The 21021-nt window shown below is 39.2% G+C and overlaps 2 protein-coding genes across 2 annotated transcripts; one reads left to right on the top strand and one right to left on the bottom strand.

The window, feature by feature from the left end:
- The first annotated feature begins 390 nt into the window (after nucleotides 1-390).
- Nucleotides 391-2396, top strand: nedd8l (NEDD8 ubiquitin like modifier, like). Its single transcript, XM_007552587.2, has 4 exons — nucleotides 391-558; nucleotides 1667-1714; nucleotides 1814-1896; nucleotides 1995-2396. The coding sequence occupies exons 1-4, from the start codon at nucleotides 541-543 to the stop codon at nucleotides 2116-2118; spliced, it is 273 nt and encodes a 90-aa protein (XP_007552649.1). The 5' UTR covers nucleotides 391-540; the 3' UTR covers nucleotides 2119-2396.
- Nucleotides 2397-2682: 286 nt separating this feature from the next.
- Nucleotides 2683-19111, bottom strand: ap1g2 (adaptor related protein complex 1 subunit gamma 2). The gene is made up of 22 exons (XM_007552588.2): nucleotides 18974-19111; nucleotides 18152-18354; nucleotides 16484-16608; nucleotides 15105-15246; nucleotides 14153-14249; nucleotides 13989-14065; nucleotides 13818-13913; nucleotides 13197-13277; nucleotides 12471-12569; nucleotides 12329-12384; nucleotides 11706-11819; nucleotides 10015-10155; nucleotides 9606-9660; nucleotides 8641-8763; nucleotides 8397-8486; nucleotides 8044-8171; nucleotides 7758-7862; nucleotides 7015-7162; nucleotides 6278-6440; nucleotides 5951-6102; nucleotides 5107-5205; nucleotides 2683-4438 (listed from the first exon to the last, which is right to left on the bottom strand). The coding sequence occupies exons 2-22, from the start codon at nucleotides 18350-18352 to the stop codon at nucleotides 4346-4348; spliced, it is 2385 nt and encodes a 794-aa protein (XP_007552650.1). The 5' UTR covers nucleotides 18353-18354; nucleotides 18974-19111; the 3' UTR covers nucleotides 2683-4345.
- Nucleotides 19112-21021: the final 1910 nt, after the last annotated feature.

Raw genomic sequence — 21021 nt, forward strand, 5'->3', positions numbered from 1 at the left:
CTTTATAAAAACAAGAATTTGTTTTTCTTAAGAGATTTTTCCTATGAGATTATGTTTTTTTAGCAACATAATCTCGCAAATTTCCCAATTATTTCGTGTATAGTTTACTAAAATTGTGACACTAATTTGCTAAACTGTTCAGACGCTCAGATGGTTAAATCTTTATCGACAATTATTACAGTGGTTTAAAACTCTGGGTGGATGTAATGAAAACAATAGTAACAACAGACGCTCCTCCAACACATGGCGGCTAACAAATATATTAGTGTTGTTTTTATTTTTGCAAAAGTTTATGAAAAAAGATAAGGTACGTCTAGATAAAATTTATATTATTACTATCATTATTAATCTGTAGTTTTAACAGCGGAACCTTTCTGCTGGTGTTATGGTAAAAGCCGACATAGTTAGAGTGTTGGCCCGCTACACAGGAAGTAAAGTCAGGTTAGCTTGACGAACTGGTTGTAAAGCGTTAATTTGCCAGTTGTTTTGTTCTGTTAGTCCTCCTTTCTCTTTTCAGTAAAATAATAGTGTTTATTCAACATGCTGATCAAAGTTAAGGTGAGAAATGTTTCATTGAGGTTTAACTTTATTGCTGTTCAGCTAACTGGTCCGCCGGTTCATTATTTCTTCTCCGGAGATATATTCAACCCATTACTCAGTGATTCTGCTCAGTCTTATGCTCAGAAGACAGTTTCATTAGCTGGTAGTAAGGTTAATGTATAATTTTGGTTGCTTAACTTACTGCTCTTGAAGTTTTTTCAAAAAATAAAATCATGAGTCAAAGCAGAGGGAAAACAACTTTTGACTCGGGAGTTCCTGTATAAGCCATACTATGTATTTTTGGGTGTTCGTGTCAAAACCCTAGATTTATTCTGGATGCTGACTGACAGACATGTGCTCTAAACAACTATGTTTTTATTGTTTCTATAGTTTTATAGAGCAAATAATTTTTGGGGACAAATTCCAGTTAATTGCGACCCTTACAAATCACCACAGGACTTTTCAAAAGGGTATGAATGTTTGTACAAATTCCTTTATACAGCAGATTGAAAACCATCTAACTCTTCAAATTTTAGGTTTATTGGTAATCTCGTGATACTAACATATCGTTACCATCGTAACGGCCTAAGAAATGTATCTTATTTTCTTGCCAAAAGTGATTTTTTTTTGGGGGGGGGGGATATTTATACACTGCTCAAAAAAATAAAGGGAACACTCAAATGACACATCCTAGATCTGAATGAATGAAATATTCTCATTGAATACTTTGTTCTGTACAAAGTTGAATGTGCTGACAACAAAATCACACAAAAATCATCAATGGAAATCAAATTTATTAACCAATGGAGGCCTGGATTTGGAGCCACACACAAAATTAAAGTGAAATGTTCCCTTTATTTTTTTATATAATATGCTATTATTTTTAGAAAGGTAACGATATGTACATGTATGATACAGTCACAACATTTAAGTGTAAGTTGGAAAAAAACTGAAAGTCTAAATTATGCCTACATGTATATAAAAAAGAAAAATATATTTTTCTGTTGAGGCTTTAAAAAAAATCACACTAGTGTTGTAGTTATAAATGTCATCATGGTGAGTTTGGAACAGCTTTCAGGTTGATCCGGTCGAATCTCACCCATGCTGTTAACGTTCCCACTTTCAGACCCTGACTGGAAAGGAAATAGAGATCGACATCGAGCCCACAGACAAGGTGAAGCATTGACGCAAACTACTGTTTTACAAAATAAAACCCTCATTACTCAACTGATTTTTATCAGCGCTGAGTGTTCTCGTTTTGTCCCACATCAAGGTGGAGCGAATCAAGGAAAGGGTTGAGGAGAAGGAAGGCATCCCTCCACAGCAACAGAGGCTCATCTACAGCGGGAAACAGATGTGAGCCAGCTCACTTTGTAGTCCTTTTTGTGATCCCTCCATAAGGGTTCTCCTTTAAAACCACAACCTGCCTCCTTCTGTCTTCCTCCCGTCTTCAGGAACGATGAGAAGACGGCTGCAGACTACAAGATCCAGGGCGGCTCGGTGCTCCATCTTGTGCTGGCGTTAAGAGGAGGATCAGAACCCCACAGAAGCTGCACACGCCTCTCTCCCTCGTCATGAGTTGCTGCTGACCTGAGACCTGCCGAGTGCCAACACCGCGGCGTTCAAATCAGTGTTAGAGCTAAATTAGGCTAATGCTACCAAGAAACAGCAATTAAAAACAAAACTAAAACTAAACCTTCAAAAAAAAAAAAACAACTGAAAAATGGACGCTCTAATACATATGTAGATTTTTTTTGTGTGTGTTAACCTACATTGTTTTATTTGACTTTGAACAGTTAAACCACCACAGTTTGAAGATTATGTGATCTTTGCTTGTGAATAAAGGTGAAAGTTGACTTCTAGTGTCGTCCTTTGGTTACAAAAAACACACACAAAAAACCCCCCAGACATCAGATTAAGTCACGCCTGAGAATTTATTTTATTAGAAAACAAAACAGAATATTTAAAGACAATCAATATTCTCTCAGCTCTTTACAGTGGAGTCGTGTGTGTGTGTGTGATCTGACGTCTAGAGTGTTCGCTAAAAGCAGAGAGGATGAAAATGAGTCACCGAGCTAACACAAACACCCTGGTTTCATCTCGACATTTGTTTTTTTTGTTTGTTTTTTTTGTAGCGCTTTGTTCCCCACCAACAAAAAGGCTGGGCGTTTCCGTGGATTTAAAACTCTTGGTTGTGCTTCGACATTTGTTATCCAAAATATACATCTGGTAGGCAGCGGCGTGCCTGAATTTCTTCTTGTTTTGCTGTACATAATCTTCATAAATAAACCTGCTTTATTTAATCATCTGTAAACAATTGATAAGAGTCTAGCATCCAGGAGAGGTGTTGTTTGGTATGTCAAGTCTAACAAACTAAATAATCTTGGCCTCTGAAGGAAATGTTTTGAAAAAAGAAAAAAAAAAAGAGTGACAGAAGGCACAGGGGGAATGGTCAGGAGCTAAAACACCTGGATAATCGAAGAACTCTCTGAGATAAGAAAAGGCAACTCATATGGTTGTGTTTAAAATCTACTCTTCTATATCTCTCGCATTTTAATAAAAATAAATAAAAATTGAAGTAGTGGTTAGAAACTCATTGGTTAGTGTTTTTGCCTTGTTTAGACAGTGCAAAGAGCATAAAAACAAATATCTTTATATGGAGCAAAGATGAAAAGCCAAAAAAAAAAAAAAAAAAAAAAAAACAGTGAAAATAAAAACACTGAATGCAGCAGCAAGTCTTTCAAAAAAAACATTGAGCTGGCATAGTGGCTCTTTAAGGTTTGTGAACCCTCATTCATTTTCTGTATTAATGAATCTTTAAATAAAATATCTGATTTTTTTCAGAGGCAGATAAGTATCTCAGATAAATAAAAAATAGATTTTAATTTTTTTTTCCTTTGTTAATCTTTAAAACATCTTCAGTCCTCGTTTCTTTAGAACCAGATGCAGCAAAACTGGCCCAGAGACATGATCGAAAGGATTCAATTTAAAACATGTCATAGGCCGAGATGACCTCATCGGCATACCTAGATTAATTTGGTTTAATTCTTGTCACTACTACATTGTAAGAACAAAAACTATGCTTTGAAACAAGTTGTGCAGGAATCTAGAAATCAAAGGGTTCACAAACATTCAAATCTACAAGAGAGCATTAGGGTCACACATTTCTTTTTACATTTTAGTTCAACAGTAAAGTCAATTTTTTTGTTCAAGAACAAATCTAAAATGTTAAGAAAAAAAGCAGAGGAAACAGGATGTTAAAGGAAAATGTCTGAACTGCTGTCAGTACAGGTCATTCACACAAAGAGGAAAAATCAAAGGCCCTTGTTCACAATCTCAACGTTTTTTTTAAGAAAAGTTCCTTAAAAATATATTGAGTGTTTTTTTTTAAATCAGCTTCTTGAACTCTAATCTAATTTCTTTTTTCCTTTTGTGTTTTGATTACAATTGTACTCCCCAGGATTTCACCCTTTTCCTCAACATTTCGAGTTGGTTCTTTTGACTTTAATCTTGAAACAGGAAAATAAATACTTTCTCCAAGTGACCCTAACACTCTGGTTAAAAAAAAAACAAACAAACTCCCTGCTTAAACATGTATAGTGATGATTTCATTTTACATAACCCATTCTTTTCTGCGATACCTGCAAATCCTTAAATGTTCACCGTTGTGATGTTTACCTGACGAGCACCAAAAAAATATCACTCCTTCAGTGTGGCTGTGGATTCCTGTGAAACACGTCATTTCTCAGGGTTTTGAAAACGACCTAACGGGACTCGGAGAGACGCCTCCTGGTCCGGCTGCGGTTCAGAGTCCCGGGAAGGAGTCGACCTGAACCATGTCCTGAACGACCGAGCCTTGGCAGGTGTAGGACACGCGGATCCTCATTTTCAGATTTACCTGAAATGTAAAGAACAGTTCACTGTTCATGTCTGATTATAGTAAAAATAAATAAATAAGAATACAACATGGTTCCCAAAGATCTCGAGTCAATTCCCAACTTCACAGCCCCAACTTCTGAAGAAGTTTCCATCGGTGTTCTCCTCCACCGCTAAGGGTGCAACGTTAAAGAATCACTACATTGAACGGGAGCAGCAGCTTGTGCGTCATTTCTCCGCTTGCGCCTTTGCACAAGGTTTCTGCGGGTTTCTTAAGACCGTCGCGACAGAAATGTACAAAAGAAAAATAAATCAATGGTATGTGTTGGCAACAGAAGTGAGCTAATGGCTAAGACAGACATCGTCCAGCTAACTGATGATAAATATACTGCTAATATAAGTATTTACTAGCTAGCTAGTAACTAGTAGCTTCAATCACCTCAAGTCACAGTACACACAGAAGCCAACTGTAAGTGTCAGAAAAGCCACATGAAAAAAAAACTATTAATAAACGAGGTTAAATAATCTGCCTACAACTAAGTATAAGACCTATAACCAACTTACTTTAAAAAAAAAATGAAGAAAGAAATTAACACATTTTAAGGCCTTAATTCCAAATACATTAATTTAAGGCATTTTAAGACTTGTTCAGGATGTGGGGACAGCCCTGTTTGCATTCTGCACACCAACCTTGTTGGGGTTGTTGAGGACCACCAGCTGGGTCAGTTTAGCGCCACCATGTGCAGGAAGAGAGTCCCTGCTCGGGGCCCTCATTTGTAGCTGCACACTCTGAAGGACAGAAAACAACAACACACAAAAAATAAAATAAAAATACGGTGAAGCTGAAGCAGCAGCGTAGCAAAACAGGTGATTTTTACTTTCATTTACTGCCAGTAGGACTGTAGTAACGATTTTAGAGACAATAAAACCGAAGTAGCACATTTTAAATGTTGAAAATAAGACGTTTTATTGGTTGAATGTCTTTAACAGAGATAAAATAAGAGTTCCTGGTTCCAGTAGTTGGTTTCACAACGCTAAGCATAAACCAAAATGCAATAGTTATTTTAGTGAGTTTTTTTTTTTTTTCATTTTAAAGTTGCATAAATTTAAATTTTCATTTCTAAACCTCACTGGACTCAGAAGACCAGAGGGATTTGTTCATTGTTGTGTTAAGGCAGTATGCTAACCGCTGTTAGCATTCCAAAACAACAACATTTTGAACACGAACTGAGCGAACGCACAAACACATCCGGTTCAATAAGATGACAAACAGTTTACGGTCACCGTGATTTAATTATAGAAGACATTTTTAAATGAATTTAAATGATGTCAGTCTGTTTAAAATGTTTGCACTTTAGCTGACTGCTGTTAACAATTACATTCAGTGAGTCCCTAAGTGTTTCATTAAAGCTCTACTGCTGTTGCTGCGGCCATTTTCCTCGCTTTAGCACTGAATGGGGCATTTATCACCGAACTCGACATCATCATAACAGAAGCGGTTAGAAGGTGGCTTCATGGAGGGAGATAAACAAACCTTGGGCACTGCAGCTTGCAGGGTGAAGCCGCTGATGTCTGAGTCAGTGGAGTTGGAGGCGGTGAGCGTGACCGTCAGGCCCGACTCCGACTGCTGTTCGCAGCTTAGCGTCAGAGTCACACCATTTTTCTCGTACACCGTCACAGTGGGAGCTGAGGCAAGCAGAAGCATAAAGAAACGTGGAATTGATTCAGATACGTGGCGCAAAGCAGCTTATGAAAAGTTAAATATACATTCTAAAAATGACATGCTTTTTTTTTTTTTTTTTTTTTACAGTCATCATATAGTTTTTGTGTTTCCATCTCATCTGTGTCTGATGGGACTGACCTGGGGCCAGAGGGGTGGGCTCGAACCCACCCAGCAGATCCAGGAGGTCTCCTCCAGCGCTGGTGGGGGCAGCAGTGAGATGCGTTGATGCTGAGCCACCGACTGACGAGCCGGGCTGCAGGGGTTCCTGAGACCCTCCCAGCAGGTCCAAGAGGTCAACCACCTGAGCAAAAAAATAAAAAAATAAAAAAAACACAGAACATAGATACACAGATATTTAAAATAGAACTAAGCCAAACAAACTGTAGCCGCGCTTCCACTTACCATGAATTTGCGTAAATTCGAATTACAGAAATAAATCTTCTTAATAGAAGCATGCTATTTTCGAATAAACCCATTTTTCGCTACAATGTTTTTACTCTAGAATTAGAAGGATTTTCAGTCACATCGAAATTGGAGTTTCTCACCAAAGCGCGATGGAAACACTTTTTCTGCGTCACACCGGTTTGTATTCTGTGACAGAATATTAGGACCGTAAAAAGGAATAAAAATAGTACAATTACAAGAAAAAAGTAATAAAATTATGAGAATAAATTCGTAATATTGGCAGAATAAAGTCATATTATGAATATTCTCATATTATGATGATTTTACCCTCAGAATATTGTTACTTTATTCTTACATTATTACAATAAACCATTATTAAACTTCCTGGTGACCGTCAAAATAAAAAAATAAAAAAAAGCAAACAATAACTATAGTTAAGAGATAATTTAGGAAGGTCTGTGTTCTCATACCTGGCCAGCTGGTTGTGGCGGCAGCGCCGTCTCTTCCTGTTTGACCTTTCCTGGTTGGCTCTCCTTCATGGGTTCCTCGCTCAGCTCTCCGTTGGTTTGACCCAGAGAGTTTTTCTGAATCACAGGCATCCTCTCCAGCACAGCCGCCCTGCGGAAACAAGCAACGACCTCAGGCTGGAAATAGCTACAGCCGTACAAGTGAGTGCTCTTTGCTTCATCAGAACATTCTTCAAACACAGAAGCACGACAGAGACGGTGAACCTGGAACGAGAGACGGTGTGTTTTATTGACCTCGGAACTTAGAACCTGGATATGGGAATGACTTTAAACCCAGTTTAGCCAAAACTTCCTTATTAGCCCAGACTGAATGATAAACTGATTAATGGGAGAATAAATGGATGGACGGGCAAATCGATATATGGATAAACTAACAAATGGATGGACTGATAGTTAAAGAACTGCTCCGGTTTACAGATTTCTCATTTTTTGTAGCTAATATTTAAATATCAAAAATAAAAGTTCACCCTGAATTTCTAACACATTTTGATGGTGATCAGACTTTTCTAGAGTAAAAAAATACCCAGACCTTGGAGAAACCCTACTCAAACTTCCATACTGCTTAAGAATTCCAAATGAAGTCTAAAATAGAAGAGAGCACATTGTCTATTTGTTATAAAAACTTGAGAGCCATTGTCTTAGAACATAAGAAAGAAAAAACCTGACGCTGCTCTGTCTTTGCCTACCTCATGTGGTCATACTTCTTGAAGAGTGCGTTGTATTCAACCGCCCTCTGCTGGAGCTCCACGTCTATGCAGCTTCCGTAGATGCTGACGATGCTTCTGATCCGACTGCCGGTGGCGAGAGCGATCATGAGGAGAAAGAGAGACGGAGAAATTACGCAAGCTGCTTACAGCCAGCGTTCTGCAGAAGTTCTTCCATCAACAAACTGGTCTGTTAAGGGCTTTTTACACGATTCTGATCACTGTGGAGCGCCAGGGGCTAAAAAGGTGCTTTGCTTTGTTTCCTTACTCCACATTGTCTGTGATGCGTGTGCTCAGTTTCATGGTGGCGGTGAGAGCGAAGCCTCTGGTCGTTGGAGTCGACATGTGCGACTGTAAAACTATTTCTAAAGCGTCCAGGACGTCGTCCTCCGTCACCTGATGAAGACACGTGCAAAACAAACAAAAAATGTGATAAACCTAGAAAAAAAAAATTACATTTCAAATTCAGTTTTGAGTAAAATAAATGCCACTATCTTTCTCCCTTTAACCGTGTGGAGTTAAAAAAACAAAACAAAAACAAAAAACGATTTGTTTCTCCCTGAACATTGTGACCATCTTGCACTCTTCGCTTTCTACCTAAACACAACATCAGTACTTCACCTGCACAGCTTCTGTCTCCTGACACTCTCCTTTCAGCAGCAGGTCTCCATACTCTCCTATACACCAGCAAGCCACCTGGACCAGGGGTTGCTGCGAACACAAAGAAACTCCACTTGTACATCACTTGGAGACACATAGGAGAAGCATAAATTCTCACTTTTTAAAAAATTTTTTATTAAAAAACAAATCTGTTTCCATCCAACTCAAACGCTGCAGTGAAACTGGAGCAGCCTGAGTCTCAGACCTGAGAGATGTCGGTGAACAGCGCCCGGTAGAGCTTGTGGACGGTGTAGCAGTGCAGCTCTGAGGTGTTGGTGATGAGCTGAATCAGGTTAGGCACAGTTTCATCTCTGACGTCGCCCCCTGCCTGCGAGGGAGGAAACGACACACGCGCTCACGCGAACGCGGCAGTAGGTCCTTCAGCATCGTGTCGTCATATGTATTTCTTCAATATGCATATATTGAAATTCAATGAAAATAGCGGCGGCATTTAGCAAAAAGACCAACCCTTCATGTTACACTAGCAAAAAAAAAAAAATATTAGCCATTCACCGCAAGACATGAAATGGTTAATAAATTATTGAAATAATTGTCAGCTAATTTAGTAATTGATTAATTGAAAAATTAAGCAATATGTGGAACTGTTGAATTTACACTTTCTTACCAATTAAAAGAGAGAAAAAAAAGCTTAGTTAGGAGGCATTTAAAAAAAAAAACCCAGAAGTTTATTTTCCCTGAATTTTGTATTAGTTTTTGTCAAATTACAACCACAAACTTCAAAATCTTTTTAATGCGTCATCCAAAAACGGGAAGAGAGTGAAACCAATCAAGACCGGGCCAGAGAGCATTAATCAACCAAGATGCTTGTAGAAACTCTGGAGGAGCTGCAGAGATGCAAAGCTCAGCTGGGAGAGTAACTGTTAGTCAAATTAGTGTGGAGTTTTACTTCATGTCTTCTACTTCTTTACAACACTTCCTATCCAGCTGCTGATGAAGAAAGACCACTGAACCACTAAATTATGAATAAAAACACCTGCTAATAAAGGGAACACTAAAACACGTGAAACAGGAGTGCAAACGCTGGCGATCAAAGTCGTCGATGCCTCCTGTACGAGCCTAATAACTCATCAAAGTTTGTGGCTGTAAGGCGACAAAATGTCAGCACGACTCATTTCGCGAGGCTCTGAGTGTTTACTACAGTGAACTTACCGTGGTGAGAACATGCAGGATGGTGTCAATGTGCCAGCGTTTGGAGGGTGCATACCTGACAGAGACACACACACACACACACACACACACACAGCCAACTGAGCAGTGCTCTGCGGTGAGACGAGCGCGCTGAATCTGTATCTGCATTGTGTGTAGGAGAATAAGTGCTGGGCAGTGTCTGTCAGACAGGAATATCACTGAGTGGATAAGTAGAGCCTTTATTGCATCTGCCTCAGCATTAAAACTGCCCCATTCTGGGTCAAAAAAAAAAAAAAACACAACACGTCCAATCTGTTCACATGCATGAGGGGAAGTCATCTGTGTTTGCATGCGTTACGAGGCTGTGTTGAGAATAAATCAGTCGTTTATACGCAGAATAAAATCCACCAAACGTTCTTTGAGACTCTACCTTTCAGCAGCGTTAAATATGCCGCTGGCAGCCTGAGCCCGCAGCTCGGGGGGGCAGGAGGAGAGGAAGATGAGCAGTTCCTTCATCATGGAGCGGATGTTGGAGGCCGACACCAAAGCCAGGGACAGCTCCAAAGCACGCCTACATGGACGGGAGAGGAGGATCAAAGGTGCTAATTAATCCGGCTTGGCTGCGTCGACAGGCGCTCACAGCGTTCCCCGACGTGAAAAAAGGAACATCTTTAAATATTGATACTCGGGGGTTTATCTCTTCATATGAACATTAAAAGAGATGCTTTAAATAGGCTTAAATGCTAGTCTGTTTGGTACAAATGCTCTGTCTCATTAATGCAGCTTTATTTTTATTTTTTTTTTTTAAATGGATGCCAGATAAGTGAAGCAGCTCCCAAAGAAAGAGGCTGAAACACGAGAAAATAAGGGAGCCAAAAATCACAGGTGGTGTGAAACTGTCTCACTTGCTGGTTGTAAATTTGTTGAGAGCTTGTGTGGATTTATTGAAACGTAATCGTGAAAGATGTTTTTAATGGTGAGACACTACTAAAAAAAAAAAAAATCAAATCTTGCTTTTGTAACCGATTCACTGTGTTTATTCAAATCTTTTTTTTTTTTTTTCAAAAGCAATAAATGTAACAACAGGCGTTTTTCAGGTTTGGTTCACGATTGAATCGATAAATAGATATAAAATGTGTATTATGATGATATGCAACCATTTCTACTTCAGTTTCGTAGATTTAGCAGTGCTTCCCCCAATCATACAGATCCAGATGGATCTTCCTCTTTGCAAACAAAGTGCAGGATGAGATTAAGTCAAACTATTATTAAGTCCTTTGTAATCGTTTTTTTTTTTGACGTTTTCTTCCATAAAAATAAATCTTAAAAACATGTTCTTGCCTTTTTTTAATCTAAATATAACTACTGCACATCTTTACATAATGGCAAATTATGTAGTTTTCCTAGATTCGAACTGATTTCCCGTATGTTTTTACATAAATTATACAACTTTTTTTTTCTAAGCATGTCGCAATAAGCAATTAATCGATTAATCACATGATAAATTAAAATAAACTCAATAACTTTCATTTTAACAATTAATATTTTTTGAAGGGCAATTTTGTTCTGAGACTTCATAATCCATTCTATTATTTATGGTTTTGGTTGTAAGCGTCTCCAATAATGATATTGAAGTAACTATACAGGCGTCCTAAAAATTGCTAAAAAAGAAAAATAACGTTTTTAAAATCATAATAATGACATATGGATGGGTTTTGTCCTGTTTACCATGAAATTAAAATGAAAGCCAAATACATGGTAAATTAAATCAAGAACTTTGTGTTACCAATATTTGCCATCATAAGGGGACTTCAATTTGCCAAAGAAAATCTTCCCCTAAAAATGGTAAAAAAAAAATTGTCCATCTGCATCAACAGTTTGTGCTTGAGAAACCAAATTTGTGCAATTAAAAAAAAAAAAATACAATTAAGAAGCCACAAAAAAAAAAAAAAAAAAAAAATCATTCCAATGGCTGCAAATGGGTCACTTTGGACACCTCTGGTCTTCTGACTCCTGCTTGAAAACAGACTCTTTTGTACCCTGGGTGTGAGTTAGAGGCCTTTCATGTAGTTGTGTTTCTGTTTCAGCCCATTTTTCACCAAAGAAATAGGCAACGATTACCGCTTGACAGATGCGTCCTGGTCCTTCAGGCAGTCCACTATGGTCCCACGGTGCCGCTGAACTGCATTGTGGTCTGTTGAAACGATCTTCTGAAGAGAGGTCATGGCAATATATCTGCAAGAGGACCAACAATGAAGCATTTCCTTTTTATACCACATCATGAACAGTGATTAACAACAGTGTCAGCACTTTTCTACAGTTCTAAGCAAAGACATTATGTTTGGGCAGATATGATCAAGTAAGGCAGGTCTAACAGGAAAGAAACATTCTCATCACTGCCGCCCTGGCACAAAGAAAGTCAGTAGTTCTGCAAGAGCAAACTAGATGGACCCGTTCTATTACTTATTAAAAAGCACCAACAAATCCACAATACAACAAAACCTCTAGGAACCTATGCAACAAGTCCACATTCACTGCTAAAATGTGCTTAAACTGAGCAAGCTCCTAGTGTAAAACGCTCAGGGGGAAAGTAATTATTCAGCTCGGCCTGCTGGAAGGAGATCAGTCACTTTTGAAATAAAGAAGGAAAAAAAAAAAAGCCTTCACAGAGATCAGAGGAAATGGGCGGTGAGCAGAGTCGACAGAGGGTGAAGGAATAAAACAGGAAGAAAATCAGCACTGACCGAATGTTCCTGTCATTATTCAGGAGGAATCTTCCCAGGATGTTTACAGCCAAAACCTATGGAGCATGTGAAGTTATGAGCGTTTGACAATCAAATAAAGCCTGCTGAGGTAACGATGCAGTAAAAAGAGAACGTGTCTCACTCTGAGGCCGCTCTCTGACTTTATGTCCAGTACAGTGAGAACAGTTTCATAGAGCACAGCGTTGCCCACGGTCTTGGTACTGTCTGTGTTGGTCGCTACCTAGAAAACAAATCGCACGTCAGTAAGCTGCCGTTGTTGGACAACAGACTGAATTTCAAGTTTCATCACCTCAAATTTAAGACTTTTTAAGACCATTAAAAAAAAAAAAATAAAATAAAAAAAGTTTAAGATGTTTATCATGACAGAGCAGAAAGAAATGCAGGGGACCGAAACTGGGGGGTTTTTGGCTCTTGGCAGCAGATTTGTGCTTCTCACATCACTTGCTAACTCAGTCATGAGTTAGCAAGCTAGCTACCTAGAGAGACATATGCTAGCTGCCAATGGCTCGTTTGTGTGCTAGCAAGCTAGCAAGCAAGTATTAGCAGTTAATTAGCAGTAGCCTTAACCGCCTTCAGTCACAGAACATGTCTGCACACGACTAGAATACAAAATGTAAGACTTTACATTTTCTTCAATGAATTCAAGAGATTTTAAGGCCTTAATTTTACATAAATTAATATAAAACCTTTTAAAGATTTGAGGACACTGCATTTTGCAAACAATTCAGTCTGGTACAGACAAGGAAGATATCCAAAAGACAAATTTGAACAGCAAACTTTTCTGGAACTGAGCAAAACATCTCATTATCCCAGTACTGCTGTCCGGTTGGAAGAATAAAAACAAAACCTGAGCTAGGAGGTCGTTCATGGCGTCGCTCGCTGCTTCGTTGTTCCGACCGAGGATCCTCAGCAACCTTAGGATGCGTACCTGAAGGAAAAGTTGGGGGGAGAAGAAGCACAAAAAGACAGGAGAAATAATACACCTGTGTATACTTGCATCAAAGTATTCAGTGCCTTGCAAAAGTATTAACACCTTTTGGCAGTTTTGACATTACACCTATAAACTTTGTTGTATTTTATGGGGATTTTAAATGATAGGTCAATTAAAAGTAATGTAGGTTCTCCAAATCTCTTACCAATAAATATTTTAGAAGTCTCATGTGTAATCTGCCTGCTTTACTCTAAACTTAGTGCAACCAGCTGGCACAAGAAGTCACCAAATTCCAATAAAAATACATTGAAATTTGTTGTTGCAATGTGGCAAAATGTAGAAAAGTTGAAGAGGTCTGAGCAGTTTTGCAAGGCACTATGAATTGCTCTAAGTTTAAACAAATGTTGACATAAATTTACAAAGCATAACAGAAAAAAAAACCCAATCTGGGTTTAAGTCAATAAAATATCCAGTGACGCCAAAGAGAAGAAGCGGACATCTTTTGCAAGCGTCAAAGTCCTAAAGAGCGAGGCTGACCTGTAGGAACGGATCACTGACTCCTGCCACGTCGTGGTCCGGAGAATACCCTGAAATCACCAGGCCTTTCATGATCTGAACCAGATCCGGGACCGTCTGGAGAGCACACGACACACCCACTGTTACGGCGCGCACATTACCGCAGAGCCACCGGATCGGGACGCCGCTTACCTTCCTGAAGCGCTCCAGCGTTTCTGGGCTGCGCTCACACAGCTCAGTAATGAGCACAACAGCTCCATGTAGCACACCTGCACGTAAAAAGGTAAATACGAGAAGGTCATGGAAGCGACATCTGGGACACCGGGACGCAAGACGTGGGATTAAAATCTACCAACCGTGGTTCTTCTCGGAGAGGAGGGAGCGAGCTGACGGGACAAAGAGCTCTCCTAGATCATGGACTTTCCTCACGATGTGAACGGCACATAAAGCAGCCTGCAAGATAAATTACGCAATCTCATACCAAGAGTGGTTAAATTTAAACAGAGGAGCTACAAATACCTCAATTCAAAGGCTACTATTAGCCATCATCTACATTAATATGTAGCTAAATTAATCTGCAACGTTTCCAATCTGTTGTTTTACATTTTGCTAAACTCTAGTAACATTAGGACTACCAACTCAATAATAAATAGGATAAAGCAGAAGTTTGTTTTCTTATTAATCAAGCGACTGAAAGAATAAGCCTTGACAGCGATTGGAGAAAAAAGTGTGTCAGATTTTTACACACCAATCATCCCTCAAAAAGATAAGGGTGTATTGCAAAAATGTAACCCGTGTTACACAAACATCTAACAAACGGCGGATCATGTGGTAAAATGGATATTCTAAATCTGAGAGGTTTTAGTCACAATATTAATCTGGTGTTACTGGAAAACTTAAATTCAAATGGACGTATAAGAAAATAGTGTCAACTTGAATCTCTAATCAAGTTTTATTGAAGTTTACACTACCTACTAAAAATCTCAATCTGGACATCCCTAAAATGAACAATAATGCGTTTGTGTAAAACCGATAAAACATTTCTTATTTTGTATCAAATGAATAAAACTCATTATGGTTCTAGTCTGTGCAGAGTTCATCTTCATCTGTAACAAATTCCTCTTTGACTGGTGAAGCTTGGGGTCGGACACCGACTGCTCATAATAACATAAAACTCCCACATACCAAAAAAATTATAATAAAATAAACCGCTGACATTCTTTGGTGTTTCCAGTAATACCAAAAAGAGCTCTACAAATGGATAAATGTGTCGGAACTGCATGAATTAAAAAAAGGAAATGCTGTAACCTTTTTCTTTATGTAAGAGTTGGAGGAGCGCAGCAGTCTGTCGATCTCTGGGGCCAGGTCCCTGCACATCTCAGCTGAACCCATACAGGCCAGCGTGCACAGAGCCAGAGACTGCACGTACTGGTTGCTATGAGACAAGTCGCTGAACGAGACAAACACAGAAACATAAATTGATCGCAAAAAAAAATAAAAAAAATAAAATAAAATAAAACTTGGACATATAATTTATCTGAATGACATGAAACACTTTTATGATTAGTTATTTTTTCATTCCACTGAGGTTTGTCTCTTTCATTAAAATTATCTTTTGGCCACATTCTTCAGATTATAGGAAACAACTTTTAATATCACCCAAAATCTGAGGAAAATACAAAGAAGTCCGTCTAAATTACAAACCAGTCTGAAGAACCCAAACATCTCTTGAAGGGGACCAACATGAAGTAGGAAAAAATACCTCAAAAAGTAACAACATCTAAAGAAATTAAAGACTAGATGAGAAGCAAAGTTGTTGAGACCCATCAGCCTGGAAAGAGTTACAACAAATGTTTTCTATGACTCCAGTGAGAGCCGACTAGCACAAACAACAAAAATAAAAGCAGATTAATGTTCCCAGGTTCATGATTCAACAATAAGACATGATAAGAAAAAACGACTAGAAAACCCCGCAAAGGTTTGTCTCACGTTTACCAAGAAAAAAAACAAAACAAAATATCTTCTTAATCGTTTTCGGTAAATATTCTGTAACAGTTACATCTGTACTTACATCTAATAATCTTAATATAGAAATTAGGAGAAAAACATCAAACATGGTGGAGGGAGCGTAGTGATCTAGGCTGATGTTTTTTTTACCGTCAAAGGTGGAATCAACACTTTCACTCTTGAAAATGCGTGACCGTCAGTCCGTCGCAAATCCTACAAGTTAATTCCGCAAAATAAAAATCACAATGGAGGTTTGGGAGTGGCCTAGTCCAAGTCATGGCTCGATTTTAACTCAGATGCTGTCGTGTGATGCTAAACGGGCCATTCTTAATCGAAAACCCTTTCATCCTGGGAAGAAATTTAGTTAAAGGCTGATTGCCAGCTTTCACAAACACTTAATGGGAGTTCTTGTTGCCATGGGCGACACAACCAGTTATTAGATTTTCATATTAAAATGTGTTTGATCGTCTGAAACACTGAAGCGTAAGAAAAACAGAAAAACGTAAGAGACTAACTACCTTTCCACAGCACTATGTGTGATTATAACTTTATTCTGACCAACCACTGACGGTTAGCCGTACGAAGAGGAAATGCACCAACACAAAAAGTGTTTTTCTCCCTGCATGAATATAAACGCAGATCCTATTACATACAGTGCAGTTAGTAAGAGTTCTCCTCACTTCTTTATGGAGTTTGTGATGAGCAGGCTTGCATCCTGCTTCTCGTCCAGCAGCATCATCGCTCCCAGGTACCCCACGCGCTTCTCGCTGTAGCGCGGGCTGGCAATCATCCGAACGCACTCCATCTACACAAGAAAAAGAAACGACTCTGTGAAGTGTGGAGTTGCTTGAAACACTGACCCCTTTGCTGAAGCCCAAAGGCAAAAATCTTTGCTCTTTCATCACTCTGAGCAGAGGAGACTCGGTAGTCTGAGCGTGGAAACGACAGAGTCAGTGGCCTACTTACAGGAGATTTGTTGATCTTTGACAAGTTTTGCTTGCGGGAATTAAACACAATTCACGTTGTTCAGATAACAGAAAAAAAGGGACTAAGATCAACCACTTACTACAGCGTCTTGGAAAAGTCTTCACACTTTGTCATGTTAGAAAAAGAATTTTATGTGACAGACCAAAACAAAGTCGCACAAAAATGTGAAATGGACAGAAAATTAAGCAGGTTTTCAGTAGTAAAACGATATCCCAATCGTGCTGCGCTCTGCAAACACACCCTTTACGAAAGCAGCTGTTGAAAGAAAACCAGAAGATCTCCGGTTTACAGCAACTCTCGCAACTTCGAGATGCAGCCTTGCTTCAACACGTCTGAGCCATGTCTCTGATCTTCCTCATCAGCTCTGCAGAACCCGGCCTGGAATCGATTGATTCAGGCATGTTGGAGAAGGAATGAGTCTAAAAACCTGCAGGAAGGTAGCTCAGGGTTTCTGCAGGTTACACCAACTCAAATTTAAGACTTTTTAAGACCATTATGAATTAAACTTAAGACCTCTGTCTTCACAGAAATGCACAAAGTGCGTCCATCCAATTGGCAATAAACTTGCACTTACCTAAGACAAACAGCTTGTGAACTAGCGAAGGGTATGTTAGCAGTGAGTTAGCAGTAGCCTCAACCGTCCAATGTAGATGTCTGAGAGCGATTCAAATTTTACCTGACAGAAAAGTCTCAGGAGAAAAACAAATATGTATACGTATGTGAATCTATATGATTAAATAGTTTTGTCAACACAAATTTTAAGACCTGTGATCAACGTATGTAAGACCCACTTACTTTTTTATGATTATAAGATATTGTAAGGCCTTAATTTAATACGTTTTAACGACTGACAGACACCCAATAGCCCAGAGTTGGACACCCGAACATTCAACAGAGAATTTGTGGTAAGAATTAACTCCTGATGTCTACAATCGATCTTGAACGGATCCGACTGAGCGTGACCTATTTTTCTAAATGAGGGACGGGACAAAAACTTAGTTTCTAGATGTGCGAAACAGGTAGAGACATTTACCAAAATAATCTCCAAGTGGGAGCAGAAAGGGTTTTCACAAAGTCTTGACTCAAAGTGACTAAGTACGATGAGAACCTTTTGTTCCGCTTCAGATTTATAAACGAAATCCCAAGAAAAGACATTGAAGCTTATGCTTGTAAAATGGCAACATGTGGAAGGGGCGTGGACGTTCTGCTTTATCACACAAATAACACCTCTCGGTGCCTCACTTCTCTTTGGACTTGGACTTTGCGAAAGTCGGCATGAAGTGAAAGCAGACACTTGATGGTTTCCCACACTTCAGCCCACGCAAAACCCCATGACAGGAATTAACTAAATCTCCCCTCACCTGACCAAAGTGAGCAGGGTAGCCCAGCATGTGCACGTAGAGCAGCTTGGCCAGGTTGTGCGACCGCCCGCCATTGTCGGTTTGTCTGAACTGGGCCCGGATGGCGGCACACTCTCTCTGGATGACCCCCCGTTCCTCACACTGGGTCCTGGCTGACCTGATGGCTCGGATCATCTCCTGCAGCGGGACTGATGGAGACATGGCTGCGGGCGTGCAAGGGAGACGTTGGGCCGAGGGAGAGAGGAAGAGAGAGACGTTAAATGGGTTATTGTTTTGTGTTCAGCTGTTCAGATTAAGGTGATCCCAGGACAAACTATTTTCAGAGATCTCTCAGGTCAGTTTGTGTTTCACTTCCTGTTTCCACACGTCCAGCTGTGTGTGGGCGAATGACAGAGTTACTACAATGTACTAAATTCAATCTGCATTGTAAAAACAAACAGAAATAATAATAATAATTTTAAAAAAATCAAACTGCAGAAAAAAAACATGGTGTGCTTCTCACAAAAACATTTCAGCCCCCATTAAAGCTTAGAAGTGTGTTGTATCCGGTGACACCCTGAGTCATTCTAATAACAACTGCCATTTTTCCCCCCAGTTATATCACTTTGACGTCAAAAACTAGAACATTACCAATTTGGTCAAAATGTTACATATCCACACACCGCCCCAGTCGATGCTGCAGGTCAGTGAGCAGAGCCAGAGACTGACTGGACCGAGCTAACCTGCTGCTGGATGCTGTCAGAGCCTTGAGGAGACAGCTGGGCTACAAGAGCAAGCTAACCCACTGCGACATTACGTCTGCGTGACAAAACGACGACCTACCTCGATAGTAATGTTTGTATTTTGAAAAAATAAAGCGTTGTTTAACCGACCCCCTCCAACACTCGGCCGCATTCAGTTGGCTGGAAACCCAAATACCGTCTATCCATGCAGGTGACGTCAAAACAAAGACTGTAATCACCGGACTTCCTGTTTCATCCTTCAAAATAAAACAATTTGTGTTGGAATTTTTTTAATGAAGTAGCCACAGTTTTCTGTAAAATCAACTAAACTTTAAAATCTTTGTCGAGTTTTTGTTAGTTGTTTATCTACAGGTTTTTTTTTTTAAACAGCTTTATTCGAACAACCTCAAGCCTACTTTTTTTTAATCAAAAAAGTACTTTTTTTTTACTCATTCCCTTCTTTTTAACCCAATTTCTCCTACAATTGATGATTTTGTACTTTGTAGGGCTGTAGCAAAACGTTGTGACCAAGTGTGAGAATACTGCATTTTTTCCCCCCAGGAAAACAAGGCAACAATCAAACTGGTGGAACAGGTGTGTGAAAAGGATTGGGGCAGACTGGAATGGTCAGATTTTATTATAAATTTATAATGAGGCCAGCCCTACTAATTAGCTCCACAAAACATGCACATGCAATACAGCTGGTATCATCTCCATTAATGTAAAATGCACACAGGGTCTCCTTTGTACCTGTTGGTATTGTTATGCTTAATGATAGAAAACTATAAGGTTTTCTCAAAGCCTTTTTTATACTAACTGATCAAACTTGGACAATCCCACTTCAGTTTTTTGTCATTGTTTTATATTATGTATGTTCTTTGATATGTTCTCCAATAGCAACATGCTGAAAATATAGAAAAAATAAATTTACCAAAGGCCACTGGCCATCATTCCAGACAACACAAGATAGAAGAAGTAGGAAAAAAAGAAAATAATAATCTCTTCAGCTGCCAGAAAGAGAAAAAAATGCTCAAGTTGGTTTAAGGAGTATGAGTTCACACTATTGGAATGCCCTCACACTGGCATATTAAATGAAACAAGCCAAATGAGACGTGTGTTCATTCAAGTGGTAAGTATTCACAGAAACTAAGTACATTCAAACAGGAATATAAATAGGTATGAGCAAGTAAAAGTTCTGCAAAAAAAGAAAAAAAAACCTATCATCATCATCACTGTTTGAGTCGCCACTAACCTTTATTGACGGTTTACATCATGACCTCCAGGTCGTCTTGAGTGTCATAAATGAAGTTGAGCCACCTGCAATTAAAATGCATCTGAAATGATTCAGAATCAAAATCAAGGTCAGTCAAAAGTTGTCTTAGTGCTCACTAATGCTAGCAGCTTAATTTGATTCGTGTACCTGCTATGATGTGATAAAACACAGGATCAGCAGAATGAGCAGTTTTTATCTAGATTGTACTTTGTAAAAACTTTGTATTTGGTGAAATCTGGCGATGTACATTCATAATGTATTAGCCAGAGGGTTTTTTTTCTTGTCATGTGCACAAAACATGTGCAACTCCACAAAAATACAAGCCTCTGTTGTGAAGTTTTTGTTCCTAAACAATAAGGCAACGACAATAGCAGAACATTAAATATTTTGTAAAATGTTCAATATTGCATGCAAAAACAAAGAAAACTTTATAAAATGTATCACGCATATAACTTCTGTCAATGTCTTACAAACTTCCCCCCCCCTTCAGATTATGTAGATATGTGGCTTTAAGAGTTGTGGTGTTGCCATATGATGTTGCCATCATATGTGCATCAAACTCCTAAGATATAAAACGGTGTTTTGACAAGAATCGCCACACTCGGGCTTTTATTTTGAAAGCAAAACCAATAGCTCTCTTTCATTCTTAACAGCCGTCTTGACCCACCTCAGCTTATCATACCTGTGCATGACTTCCGTAATTTGATCACTTATTGTGGGCGAGCTCCACCCTCTGGTGCTCAGGCTCTTCAGGCGGTGGATAAAACATTGATGAGGGGAAGGGAGGCAGCCTAATTCCGGTTTCACTGCACTGCATGCAGGACAACACACAGACACTTCACGAAGGAGCCAGGGCAGCCCGGGGATGCCCGGGG

Source organism: Poecilia formosa, unplaced genomic scaffold (assembly GCF_000485575.1).
Source record: "Poecilia formosa unplaced genomic scaffold, Poecilia_formosa-5.1.2 Scaffold49, whole genome shotgun sequence".
Lineage (NCBI taxonomy): Eukaryota > Metazoa > Chordata > Actinopteri > Cyprinodontiformes > Poeciliidae > Poecilia > Poecilia formosa.

Coding starts and splice junctions, on each gene's coding strand:
- nedd8l (XM_007552587.2), top strand. Junction 1,715..1,813: donor ACATCGAGCCCACAGACAAG/GTGAAGCATTGA, acceptor TCCCACATCAAG/GTGGAGCGAATCAAGGAAAG. Junction 1,897..1,994: donor ATCTACAGCGGGAAACAGAT/GTGAGCCAGCTC, acceptor TCCCGTCTTCAG/GAACGATGAGAAGACGGCTG.
- ap1g2 (XM_007552588.2), bottom strand. CDS start 18,352: ATGTCTCCATCAGTCCCGCTGCAGGAGATGATCCGAGCCATCAGGTCA. Junction 12,570..13,196: donor TGAACGACCTCCTAGCTCAG/GTTTTGTTTTTA, acceptor TTTGTTTTCTAG/GTAGCGACCAACACAGACAG. Junction 12,385..12,470: donor AGTCAGAGAGCGGCCTCAGA/GTGAGACACGTT, acceptor CATGCTCCATAG/GTTTTGGCTGTAAACATCCT.